Genomic DNA, 13233 nt, shown 5'->3' with positions numbered 1-13233 from the left:
AGGAAAGGTGACCTAGTGTGGCCTCACCCCGTGCTTTGTACCCAATGGCAGCTCCTCCGGATGGGGAGGGAGGGGGAGGCGGAGGGAGGGAGGGTTGACACTTTCCTTTCACTTTCTCAGGCCACCAAACCTGACACCTGGGGACAGAACTACAGTTCCCACCACGCCTCGAGACAGGAGGAAGAAGGGGCACGGAGGACCAAAAGGAAAACCAGGAGAAAGAGCAAACGTTACCTACTGGCAGAGGTGAGAGAGCCAGACAGGTAAGCAACAGGTGCAGGTTACAGGATGCAGGATGGAGGGTGTTGGAGGGTGGACATCGCTTGTTTCTCCTTGCAGGGCGTGTAGGCGGAGGTGAAGGGGGCTTTTGTGGAAACCCTGAGGACTTACTTGGTGTGTGTGTATGGGGGCGGGGGCATGGAAGTAAGATTTCAGCTCAAATTACAGGGATAAGACACCGGAAGTGGAATGGCTTTCTTTACTTGAAAAGCCCGGGGAAGAGTTGTTTGATTATGTCTCGTGTCTGCTGGATCATTTAGCCATAGTGATTTCAGAGGAGTCCAGGAGAAGTGTAGGATCCTCCGTCTGTTTAAAGCTCGCAGTTTTTACGTACAGATTTTAATCTGTGTCATGATACAGACTTGTCCTTTTCTATGACTTCTGAGAAAGCCAAAAACTAAAACTGGGGGAAATGAAGAAGGGTGTCATAGGCAGGAACAATTTGCAACACATCAAATTTCGTCATCAAATGAAATAAGGTTTCCTGTATTTTTAAGAGACATCTGACGAGGAGACCCAACACAACCAAAGAACAGTTGAAGGGCCCGGGTATATCTGCCATGAGGGGACACGGTTGCTGCTCCAACAATCTGCTGGGCTGTGGAGTAGGAATCTGCTGTCATGTGGAATGGGAGTCCTGATGTAGCATGAGGGTCCACAGATGGAAACCTCGGGGAGATAGATTTCAACCCCATGTAAGTTAGAGCTGTGCACACAACATAGATTTTTTCAGGAGGTAGTGAGTTCCTCGTGATCTGAGATGCTGTGGGTATTTAAGCAGAGACGCTGAAGGTGGGAATAAAGTTTCAGGTGGGTGATTGTGTCGGTCAACACTTCCCAAGGCTAGCTAGTCCTCAAAATCACCTGGGAGTGTGTGCATGTTTTTAAATCTATTTAGCAGACCTAAGATGGGCTCCAGGAATATATAGATAGTTAATTATCTTCCCAGGTAATTCTGATAATCAGTTAGTTTGGGAGACACTGTCATGAGAAACTTTCTTTTCCAGCCTGTGGTGGAGTATGGCACAAACATTCGAACCACAGGGTTTTTTTGTTGGTTTCGTTTTGTTTTGTGGCACCTCGAGGCTTGTGGGATCTTAGTTCTCCAACCAGGGATTGAAACCGGGCCCTTGACAGTGAAAGCACAGAGTCCTAACCGCTGGACTGCCAGGGAATTCCCCACAGTTTTCATTCTGAATATTCTCAGAATCATAATTTCCAGGACAAGGAAAAGCAGGTGCCAACCGGAAGAAAAGGGCTGTGTGACTCTTCCCGAAACTGACTTGTCTGTCAGGTCTCATTGATGCTTGCGGCTGGTTGCCTTGCCATTCAGTCTTCCAGTAATTTGTCTTCCTCCTGTGTGACATGGAGATAGGCTGACAGCTAGGCATGTCTCCCACCTGACAACTGGCAGGTGAAACACTCCTGCTGGGCCCCGAGGCATGTGGGATCTTAGTTCCCGGACCAGGGATCAAACCCACCACCCCCTGCAGTGGAAGCGCTGGAAGCATGGAGTCTTAACCCCTGGACTGCCAGGGAAGTCCCAGTCAATGCTGTCATCTGAGAGTGTTGACCGTGTACTGGGCCCAGCAGAGAACAGCAGTAGAACCTCTTCATTCCAAGGTCACCCCTGAAGTAATGTTAACTCACCTAGGACAGGTGGGGTTTGTGCGGGCAGCTCCCTCTTACCTGACCAGTAATTAACATGCTTCTCCCACGAGGATGGCAGTGCTAGGAAAACAGTGACCTCACTCTGTCTTGTCCTGTGCTGAATCCCGAGTGCCAAGAATAGTTCCCGGCCCCTGGTAGGTGGTCACTAACACAGGGGTCCCCAATCCCCAGGCTGTGGACCAGTACCGGTCCTGTTAGGTACTGGGCCACACAGCAGGAGGTGAGCGGCAGGCGAATAAGTGAAGCTTCACCTGCCGCTCCCCATCGCTCCCCATCGCCCCCCATTGCCCTCCATTGCCCCCATCACTCCCCATCGCCCCCCATCGCTCCCCATCGCTCCCCACCGCTCCCCATCGCTCCCCATCGCCCCCCATTGCCCCCATCACTCCCCATCGCCCCCCATCGCCCCCAGCGCTCCCCATGGCTCCCCACTGCTCCCCATCGCCCCCCATCGCCCCCCATTGCTCCCCATCGCTCCCCATCGCTCACGTTGCCTCCTGAACCATCCTAGTCCCCCACCCTGTCCGAGGAAAAATTGTCTTCCACGAAACCAGTCCCTGGTGCCGAAAAGGTTGGGGATGGCTGCACTAAAGAGAGACCGAATTCCTTCTTTTCTTCCTTGATCTGTTCTAGGTGGCAAGAGCCATGCAATTCTCCAGCTCAGCCAGGGCAGCAGATGAGAACTTTGACTATTTGTTCAAGATTATCCTCATCGGGGATTCCAACGTGGGGAAGACGTGTGTGGTGCGGCATTTCACGTCCGGGGTCTACACCGAGGCGCAGCAGAACACCATTGGGGTGGACTTCACTGTGCGTGCCCTGGAGATCAACGGCAAGAAAGTGAAGGTCAGAGGGGGACACGGGTGGGTCTGCCTCTTTTAGCCATGGTTCCTAACCCTGAAACACATGCCTGAGGAGTGAAAGATTTAAATATAAAATATGAGATCATTAAAATACCAGGAAAAAAAACCCATGGGAGTATTTATTTTTATCATTGAGGAATAGAGAAATCAGGCTTTAAAGTAAGACAAGAACCCAGAAGCCAGAAGGGAAAATATTGCTCCATCTAACTATTTAAAGGTCAAATTAATACTCTTCTATATGATCATATAAAGGTCAAATTTCTACATACTCAAAAATACCATAAACAAAAACTAAAGTCAAAGATGAGTGACAAACTGGAAAGAAACATTTGCAAATATGGAACTGACAGAGAGCTAATTTCTCTGATGTGAAAAGAGCTCTGATAAATATCGAAGAAAAGACCAACAACCAAATACAAAAAGTAGGCACTTCACAGATTAGACAAAACAGCTACTTCACAGATGTTATGTGAACTGGCTCATACATTTATGTGAAAAAGTAAAAGTGCCCATTGTTACTCATGATTAAAGAAATGAAATTAAACTAAGTGAGATAATATCATTTACCCATTTGACCAACCAAAAAAGATCAAAAAGTGTTGGTGAAAATGTAATAAGTGGATTTTGTGTGGGATCCTTATTAAACAAACACAATAGTAAAAAGACATTTTGAGGCTTCCCTGGTGGCACAGTGGTTGAGAGTCCGCCTGCCGATGCAGGGGACACGGGTTCGTGCCCCGGTCCGGGAAGATCCCACATGCCGCGGAGCGGCTGGGCCCGTGAGCCATGGCCGCTGAGCCTGCGCGTCCGGAGCCTGTGCTCCGCAATGGGAGAGGCCACAACAGTGAGAGGCCTGCGTACCGCAAAAAAAAAAAAAAAAGATAAAACATCTGGACGAAGGGATGAGTGTGGTAGGAAGGCAAAAGAACACCAGACCTTAGGACACTGGATCCGCCTCTCCCACTGAAGGGCACCTTAGGTGATGGCCCCCAACCTGAAAACCTTGGGGATTTTACCCTGGGAGCACCTGAAAAAAGACAGATTCCTGGGCCCCACCCCAGACCTCCTGAATTTGGATCTCTAGAAGTGAGACCCAGGGAACGACTTAGGCGAGCAAGTTCCCATCAGGGGTGGGAACTCCTGATGCGGACCCCCTTTCCTGCCCTTCTCCAGATGCAGGTGTGGGACACTGCAGGCCAGGAGCGCTTCCGGACCATCACCCAAAGCTACTATCGCAGTGCCCACGCGGCCATAATTGCCTACGACCTCACCCGGCGGTCCACGTTCGAGTCTGTTCCTCACTGGATTCACGAGATAGAGAAATACGGGGCGGCAAACTTGGTCATCATGCTGATTGGTAGGTCGATTTCAAAGTGTCTCGCTTTCCTTGACTGCCAGCCGCCCCCCGTGCTCAGCTTTTTCTGTGTTTCCAGTGGCAGTGGAACAGGAAGCCGTAAAAGTGCACGTGGCGGATGGGACCTCAGAAAACATCTGGGCCAGAAATTCCCATCAGGTTCACTTGAGCATGAGAGTGGGGTGGTTTGAACTTGTTAAGAATACAGATTCCAGGGCCTCACCCTAGAGTTTCTCACTGCAAAAACCTGAGATGGGCCAGATATCTAGATGAAGGTACACCCTTCATCATACAGACGTGTGATTCGACACATGTCTGTACAGACTACACAGGAAGTATTCTGTAGTCTGAGCTTCATAGCGTCAGATGGCTCTTAATCCCCGGAAGAGCCGCTCAGATGACTATGACTGACAACACTCTTGAATGACTTATCACACCTGCTAAGATGCTAAGCAAATCTTAACAACAAGCCAACATCAAAATTAACCTCAACTTCAACTATACACAGTGAACTCACAGCTTGAAATACGTGCCGTCACATTGTGCATTCAGAAATGGGTAATGTGCTGTCACTTCCCTATAGTATTAGCTTTGCAAGCAGTGCCCCTCCTAAGGACACTAATGTTTACCAAGTGGCAAGTTGCTTTAGGTTCTTGCTACTCAAAGTGTGGTCCACGGACCAGCAGCATCAGCATCACTGAGGTTTTTGGTTTTAGGTTTCTTTTTCTTTTTTTTTTGTATTAAGACTTATTTTTTCAGAGCAGTTTTTAAGGTTCTCAGCAAAATTGGGAAGGTACGGAGATTTCTCATATGCCCCCTGTACTCACACATGCATAGCCTCTCCCATATCAACATCTCCTACCAATGTGGTACATTTGTTACAAAGGATGAACCTACATTGACACATCATAGTCATCTGAACTTCACAGTTTACATTATGGCTCATTCTTGGTGTTGTACTTTCTATGGGTTTGGACAAATGTCTAATGACAAGTATCCACCATGATGATATCATAGAGAGTATTTTCACTGCCCTAAAAATCCACAGAATCAGCATCACGTTGGGGGTTGTTAAAAGTGCCCCATCTCAGCCCCCATTCCAGACCTACTGAATCTGAATCTTCGTTTTGACAGGATCCTAGAGAGATTCATATGCAAATTAAAGTTTGCAGAGCACAGGTCTAGAGAGCTGCTGTGGGACTGAGCGCTAAACACAGCAATGATTAGTGGATTATTTATCCATGCACAGGCATGTCCTAGCTGTGTGGTAAGTTACCTTCTGAGCCTTAGTTTCCTCATCTACAATATGCAATCAGTATTCACTAGGGTTGTTGTAAAGACGTGACGAGATAATGTGTATACATCGCTTGACAGTGCCTAGCACATAGTAGGTGCTTCATAACGGGTGTGGGATTTGTTTCTAGAAGGTTCATTTGTTTGAGGGAACAAACTCCTCTGTGTTCCTTAAACAATGGGGTGGGGTGCTTATGGTGAGGGTGCAAGTCCCTGGGACCTAGGAAAACCCAGCCCAGCATTCAAGCCCAGCAGAGTGGGAGACACAGTGGAGCCAGGCCACCCATCGCAAGCAGGAAGTTGGGGACCCTCTTCTCAGGGCTGGGCTCTGTGTACCAGCCTCCTCCACCATTGTGTATCTATGTCTTCTCTCAGAGCTGCTTCTTACATTCAGGATACTGTGGGCCTGCAGCACTCTCCCTCTGAACCATCCCTCCTGGGTTCCTCAAAGCATCATCCCCAGCCTGCTCCTGCCACAGAATCCCTCATTCTCTCATACCCTCTAGCTCACATTCTTCAGGAAGGAAATCCCATTGCCCCGTTCCTTTTTTTTTTAATACTTAATTTTTAAAAAATATTTATTTATTTATGTATTCGGCTGCACCGGGTCTTAGTTGCAGCACACAGGGTCTTTTAGTTGCGGCACGCACGCGGGATCTAGTTCCCTGGCCAGGTATCCAACCCAGGCCCCCTGCATTGGGAGCACGCAGTCTTAACCACTGGACCATCAGAGAAGTCCCGCTCCATTCCTCTTTCTCATGGCAAAGCCTGGCCCAGGCTGCTGGCCAACCTCACGGTGGCGGGCAGGCCTGGTGTAAGGTGCCCGGCCTGGACCAAGCAGCTGGGCCCCGAGGGGGGAGGCAGTGACAGGAAGCATAGCTGGGCTGCAGACGGTCCACAGAAGAGGTCACTCGCACACATCGTTGGCACATCTAGCCCATCTATTATTACTATTGTGATTCCAAAAAGGACTTCTTATTCTAGAACCGTGTTTTCCCTGTCTTTGCTGTTTTAAGTCACAGTCTAGCCCCTATCATATGCATGGCCTTGAAGAGAATGCTGCTTTGTAATTCATTCTGCTTCTTGTAACTTAAGAATCAAAGTCATTCCAAGAGCCTAGATGGGGCTCGTTCCTTCGTGCTGCATCAGATCAAAAGCTCCCTATGCACAGCCAGCTGCCAAAGAAAATGCGCCTCAAACTTAGCCCCTTTTTTCAGAGGGGCTGTGTCTTTTCCCTCATGGCAGAAAACAGGAGAGATTAGTGAGACTGGGAAGCGTCTTCCACATGGAGGGCGACTTGTCTTTTTGGAGAAGCGTGAGCTGCCTCCTCTCTCTTGTTACTTCTCAGCCAAAGGTCCCCTCTGGAATCAGAAACATTTTTGATTTGACTTCAGGTATAAAGAACACTTCTTCAAAAGGCAGAGTTCAGGGCTTCCCTGGTGGCGCAGTGGTTAAGAATCTGCCTGCCAATGCAGGGGACACGGGTTTGAGCCCTGGTCCGGGAAGATCCCACATGCTGCGGAGCAACTAAGCCCATGAGCCAGAACTACTGAGCCTGCGCTCTAGAGCCCACGAGCCACAACTACTGAGCCCACGAGCCACAACTACTGAGTCCATGTGCCACAACTACTGAAGCCCGCGCGCCTAGAGCCCGTGCTCCGCAACGAAGAGTAGCCCCTGCTCACTGCAACTAGAGAAAGCCCGCATGCAGCAATGAAGACCCAATGCAGCCACAAATAAATTTATTTTTAAAAAAAGAAAAAGGCAGAGTTCAGAGTTATAAAAATAAACACTGACCCCCCAACAGAGCCATATTTCTTCCTCAATAACCACTTCTTCGAAGCACCGAGGAGGACACTGGCCAAGGTTTCTGACACCCTTCACAACAGCTGCTCCTGAAGTGTGATGACCAGGAGGGGTGACAAGATCTGACGACAGGTGACATTTACTAAACTCCACTCTGAGTCTGCCCCTGGGTCCCTTCATTTAATCCTCACAACCATCCTGAGAAGCAGAGACGACCATCCTCGTCTCCCAGCTGAGGAAACCGAGGCCTCTGGAGGTTAAGTATCCTGCCAAGGAGCTCAGCGAGTTACCTACTGACAGGTGAGGCAGGATTTGAATCAGAGCCCCGGGTGGTTCAGTTCCTGTCCAGCCACTTTCCAGTAGCTGGTCAGGCTGACAGTTGCCCCCTGAAGCTCTGGTTGAGGCAATGTCTCATCCACTCCAGTGCCTGGACTTTGCAGTCAGACAGATTTGGGTTCAAATCTCCCCTCTGTCCTTCCTGTCTGAACTTGGTCTCATCCCTCTCTCTAAATTTCTACTTACTCATCTATAAAACTGGTACCTGCCTCAAAGGTTTTGTTGAATTGAAAGGATTAAACAAGGTAACATATAAAGCACTTAGCACAGTGCTGAGACCTCAATCCAGGGAACGAGGGGCTCAGAGGGCATCCCCCGGAGAGGGGGGACATAGCTGAGCCGCCAGGGAAGGTGGGAACCCCACCAATAGTAGCTCCCAGGGAAGGGAAGCTTGGGTGTGAATCCCTTGCATCTCGCTGAGGGGAACCATGCCGTCCTAAACCCGCTGGCGGTTACCCAGGAAGGTGGGTTGGATCCCTCTTCCATTAAATTCACAGGCTTCCCAGGAAACGTTGAAGCAGAAGAACCTTGAAAGCTGCCATGCAAAGCCACCCTGACTAGCCATCCCCTCTGGGCTGTCTTTGGAAGGCCTCACCCACTTCTCCACGGCCGCCTTCTCCTCCCTTGCGGGCCCCGCCCTTTGATGGCCCCGCCCCCACCAGCATTGTCCTTCACTCTTCCTCCCCCTACTGCAGAAACAGGTGGGGCAGAGTAGGGGAACAAATGCCAAGATGTGGTGGGATTTCCACGAATCTCACAACTTTTGCTTGATATTTACTCCCTCGTCTGTCTGTTGTAACAAATATCTCTGCCCCACTTCTTAACTGGTTCTAGAAATGCCCCCAAAGATGATCAGGACGTGTCACCAGTGCTCCCGCTTATGACGCATCCAATCCCAAGGGCTGACACCACGGGTCTTCCTGTTTACTGTCGGTGGTCTCCTCGCTTTAATCTGGGATAGCCAACTGTGCTGTTCCCTCACAGAAGTGTCCCTGCCGTTTTACCATATTTTCCATTCTGTCTCCATGGTTCTTCACACAAATGGCTTTCTCTCTCAAAAGTTTACCCCAGCCCCTAGAGGCCATGTCACCACCATACAAAATCAAAGAGACCATTGTGCGTTGATTTGTCCTGTTCCTTCCCCTCCAGCCATTCACAGGGAACCCAGCTCCTCAGTAATGTCCCTCTGTTTACTTATTTAAAATTTTTTTAAAATTATTTTTGGCTGTATTGGGTCTTCTTGCTGCATGCGGACTTTCTCTAGTTGTGGCGAGCGGGGGCTACTCTTCGTTGCAGTTGCGCGGGCTTGTGGCTTCCGTTGTTGCAGAGCATGGGGTCTAGGTGCGTGAGCTTCAGTAGTTGTGGCACACGGGCTCAGTAGTTGCAGCTCGCGGGCTCTAGAGCGCAGGCTCAGTAGGTGTGGCGCACGGGCTTAGTTGCTCCACAGCATGTGGGATCTTCCTGGCCCAGGGCTCGAATCCGTGTCCCCTGCATTGGCAGGCGGATTCTTAACCACTGCGCCACCAGGGAAGCCCCGTCCCTCTGTTTAAAACCTTCGGTGTCCCCATCACCCCCAAGACAAGACACAAATTCCTGAACATCACTCACAAGGTGCCCTGCTTTCCGCCTGGAGTTGGCTGCTTCTTGTCCTTTTCTCATCCCGCTCTGTTTTGTTTCTAACTTCTTAACTCTTCTTACTCCCTCAGAGTGAGGGTTTGGGAGCCAACCTCCTTTTGTAGGTTATGTGGCTGTTCTGTCTCTTAACATTCTTTGGCGTCTGCTATTTGTCCCCTTAGGATCTCGGGCAAACTTTCCACTTAAACCCCTGTTATATTTAAAGGTCCACAATCTCTCAGCAAAATCTCTTAGAACCCGGATTCCCTGGTTCTACATCCTCACCAGCACTTGCTATTATCAGATCTTTCCATTTCTTCCATCCTGATAAGTGTGTCGTGATATCACTCGCATTTTTTATTTGCAGGTCCCTGTTCACTGTTGAGGTCAAGCACCTTTTCATACACTTGTTAGCTATTTGGATATTCTCTTTTCAATTCTCATGCCCATTTTTCTACCTGTTGTCTTTTTCTTATTGATCCCTACAAGTACCTTATGTTTTCTGGAAATAATCTATGTTGGTTCGGGTCTTCCAGGAAGATGTCAGGACAGGATCCGATAGACATGCAAGAGATTTATTGGGAGAAATGGCTGTGAGGGATAAAGAGGAAGGCGCAGAAGGAGGCAGGGAGAGTCTTCTATGTCATGCTGACCTGCCCCTGGGAAGGAGAGAAGGGAGGAAGGAGGATGGTGTCCAAGAAAGGTTGATTCAGGCCTGAACCAAAGCTGCCTGATAGAGGAATGGAACCCTGGTCTCTGCAGCAGGGGCCTGCGTTAGTGCCTCCCTGTGCTGGGGCCTCTGCACCAGCTGGCGGAGGACAGTGAGGTAGCAGCTGGGCTGGGGTCACCTATGCTCCCTGAAGTCAGTTCTCTTGAACAGCTCTGAGCCCTTTGTCAATTGCATGTGTTGCAAATACATTTTTCACTTTTATTTATTTATTTTAAATTTTATTATTATTTTTTTAATGTTTTGGCCGCACCATGCGGCATGTGGGATCTTAGTTCCCTGACCGGGAATCGAACCCATGCTCCCTGCATTGGAAGCTTGGAGTCTTAACCACTGGACCAACAGGGAAGTCCCTCATCTTTCACTTTTTTACTCTCAGAGTTCCTCTTCACTCTCTTGATGGTGTATTTTGATGAACAGACATTTTTAATTTTAGTATATTTCAATCCATCAAACTTTTCCTTAATGATTATTGTTTCCTGTATCCTATGCAGGAAAATTTACCCTAATTGAAATCATTAACATAGCCTTACATTATCTTTTGAAGCTTACTTGCTGTATGTTTTTTGTTTCTTTAACATCTTCATTGGAGTATAATTGCTTTACAATGGTGTGTTAGTTTCTGCTGTATAACAAAGTGAATCAGCTATACGTATACATATATCCCCATATCTCCTCCCTCTTGCGTCTCCCTCCCACCCTCCCTTGCTCGCTGTATTTGTTTGTTTGTTTATAATTTATTATGACTTTTACATTTAGATCTGCAATCTATCCAGCATTGATTATGGTGTACAGTGAGAGGTCTGGGCCAAAACTTGTAACTATTCATGTAAAGATCCAATTGCCTCCGTACTATTGACTAAAAAGGCAATCTTGTCCACTGCTCTGTGGCACCATCTTTCTGTGAAGGGTACATATATTCGTGAGTTTGTTTCTGAGCTTTTTATTCTATTCTACTGGTCTATTTCATGCATTCTTTGGGAAGGCAAAAATATTTTAGATATGACCGTGGTTTGTGGCCTCCAAAGGGCCAGATATACAGTGTATCTGTAGGGTCTGTACACAAATTTTGTAAGGTCTGTACACAAATGTTCACTGAAGCACTATTCATAATAATAAAAAACTAGAATCAACTCAGTTTCCTTCATATGGGTGGGTAGTTAAACAAACTGTGGTACATCCATACCATGGAACATGGCTCAGCAATAAAAAAGAAACTACTGGGGGCTTCCCTGGTGGCGCAGTGGTTGAAAGTCCGCCTGCCGATGCAGGGGATACGGGTTCGTGCCCCGGTCAGGAAGGTTCCCACATGCCGCGGAGCGGCTGGGCCCGTGAGCCATGGCCGCTGAGCCTGCGCGTCCGGAGCCTGTTGCTCCGCAACGGGAGAGGCCGCAGCAGTGAGAGGCCCGCGTACCGCAAAAAAAAAAAAAAAAAAAGAAACTACTGATACATACATCACTCTGATGGATCTCAAGAGAATTATGCTGAGAAAAGCCAATCTCCAAAGGCTACTTACTGTATGATTCTTTTTTTTAAATAAATTTATTTATGTATTATTTATTTATTTTTGCTGCGTTGGGTCTTCGTAGCTGCGCGTGGGCTTTCTCTAGTTGCAGGGAGCTAGGGCTACTCTTCATTGCGGTTCGTGGGCCTCTCATTGTGCTTGCTTCTCTTGTTGCGGAGCACAGACTCTAGAGCACAGGCTCAGTAGTTGTGGCGCACAGGCTTAGTTGTTCCACGGCATGTGGGATCTTCCTGGACCAGGGCTTGAACCTGTGTCCCCTGCCTTGGCAGGTGGATTCTTAACCACTGCGCTACCAGGGAAGCCCCTACATAACATCCTGGAAATGACAAAATTATACAGGTGGAGAACAGATTAGTTACCAGGGGTCAGGGATTAGAGCTGGTGGGAGGTTGTAAAGGGTAGCACGGCGAGCACTTTGTGGTGATGGAACTGTTCTGTATCTTGACTGCACTGGTAGGTGTAGGAATCTACACATGTGATCAAATTGCACAAATACATACGCACACACACACATACACACAAAGGAATGTGTGTATAATTTGTGAAATCTGAATAAGCTCTGTGGGTTGTATTAGTGTCAATTTCCTGGTTTTGATATTGTACTGTAGTGCAAGAGGTTACCATTGGGGGAAACTGGGAGAAGAGTACACTGGACCTCCCTGAATATATATATATATATGTAGTGTGTATGTGTGTGTGTGTGTGTGCAATTTCCTGTGAATCTAGATTTTTTTTCCAAATAGGAAGTTTTACTGTTTTTCAGAGGCGAAGGGGTAATTAGGGGGAAAAAAGATCGAAAAAGACTCTCTATGAGGACAATAAAGAAACACTGGTCTAGCCCATCTTAATTACTGTAGCTTTGTAGTAAACCTTGATGTCTAGTGAAACAACCCTGGTGAGAAAGTAATTTCGCCTTTAGATTCCTGCCTCCGAGAGATCAAAGTCCAGTGATTAGATGAACGTAGGATTGAGGAGGAGGAAAAAGAAATGCGGTACTTCTCTTACAGTAAATCCTGGGCTGTGCTGGCAAAATCCCTCATCGAGCTTTCTGGGGGAATTGCAAATGTTCTGTGTCCTGAGGGGGATGGCGGTTATGGGACACAGACATTTGCCAAAACTCATTGACCTGTCTGCTTCAAGTCTGTGCAATTTTTTTTTTTTTTTTTTTGCTGTACGCGGGCCTCTCACTGTTGGGGCCTCTCCCATTGAGGAGCACAGGCTCCGGACACGCAGGCTCAGCGGCCATGGCTCACGGGCCTAGCCGCTCCGCGGCATGTGGGATCTTCCCGGACCGGGGCATGAACCCGTGTCCCCTGCATCAGCAGGCGGACTCTCAACCACTGCGCCACCAGGGAAGCCCAAGTCTGTGCATTTTATTGCCTGTAAATTATAGCTCTGTCCTTCACTATTCACTCCACGCCTTCAATCCAACAAATCTCATCACAGTCTCCTCAGTGAGACCAGGCCCCATCTCTACAGTCACTTGGGAAAAAAAAGAGTGAAAAGAGGAAAAAGATGTGAAGCAAGTAGAGAGAAGACAGAGAGGGTCACCGGCCCAGCCTTCACCTTGTCACACTTGGCAGGAATGATGGTCCCCAAATACAGGGGCTCCACCTGTCCTGGGCAATAAAACACACACCTCCAGCCCATTCCTAGCAGCTCTTAATGCTCTTACAGGACAGTGAGTTAAGACAGCAGCTCCATGAATACTCTGAGTCGAAAAGATACGTGCACCCCAATGTTCAGCAGCACGATTACAATAACA

General features: G+C 48.3%; 1 protein-coding gene across 1 annotated transcript in view; it reads left to right on the top strand.

The window, feature by feature from the left end:
• Positions 1–1071: 1071 nt before the first annotated feature.
• RAB19 (RAB19, member RAS oncogene family) overlaps positions 1072–13233 on the top strand; it is a 13164-nt gene continuing 1002 nt past the window's right edge. Inside the window, exons 1-3 of the mRNA XM_082661776.1 lie at positions 1072–1089; positions 2584–2796; positions 3987–4170. Coding sequence (XP_082517902.1) covers positions 2596–2796; positions 3987–4170 — 385 coding nt within the window. The 5' untranslated portion in view covers positions 1072–1089; positions 2584–2595. The remainder of the gene's footprint in view (positions 1090–2583; positions 2797–3986; positions 4171–13233) is intronic.

This window comes from Grampus griseus (assembly GCF_964374135.1).
Source record: "Grampus griseus genome assembly, chromosome: 9".
NCBI classification, from domain to species: Eukaryota; Metazoa; Chordata; class Mammalia; order Artiodactyla; family Delphinidae; genus Grampus; species Grampus griseus.
Note: the sequence above shows the minus strand (reverse complement) of the source record. Positions and strands in the feature narration are given on the sequence as shown.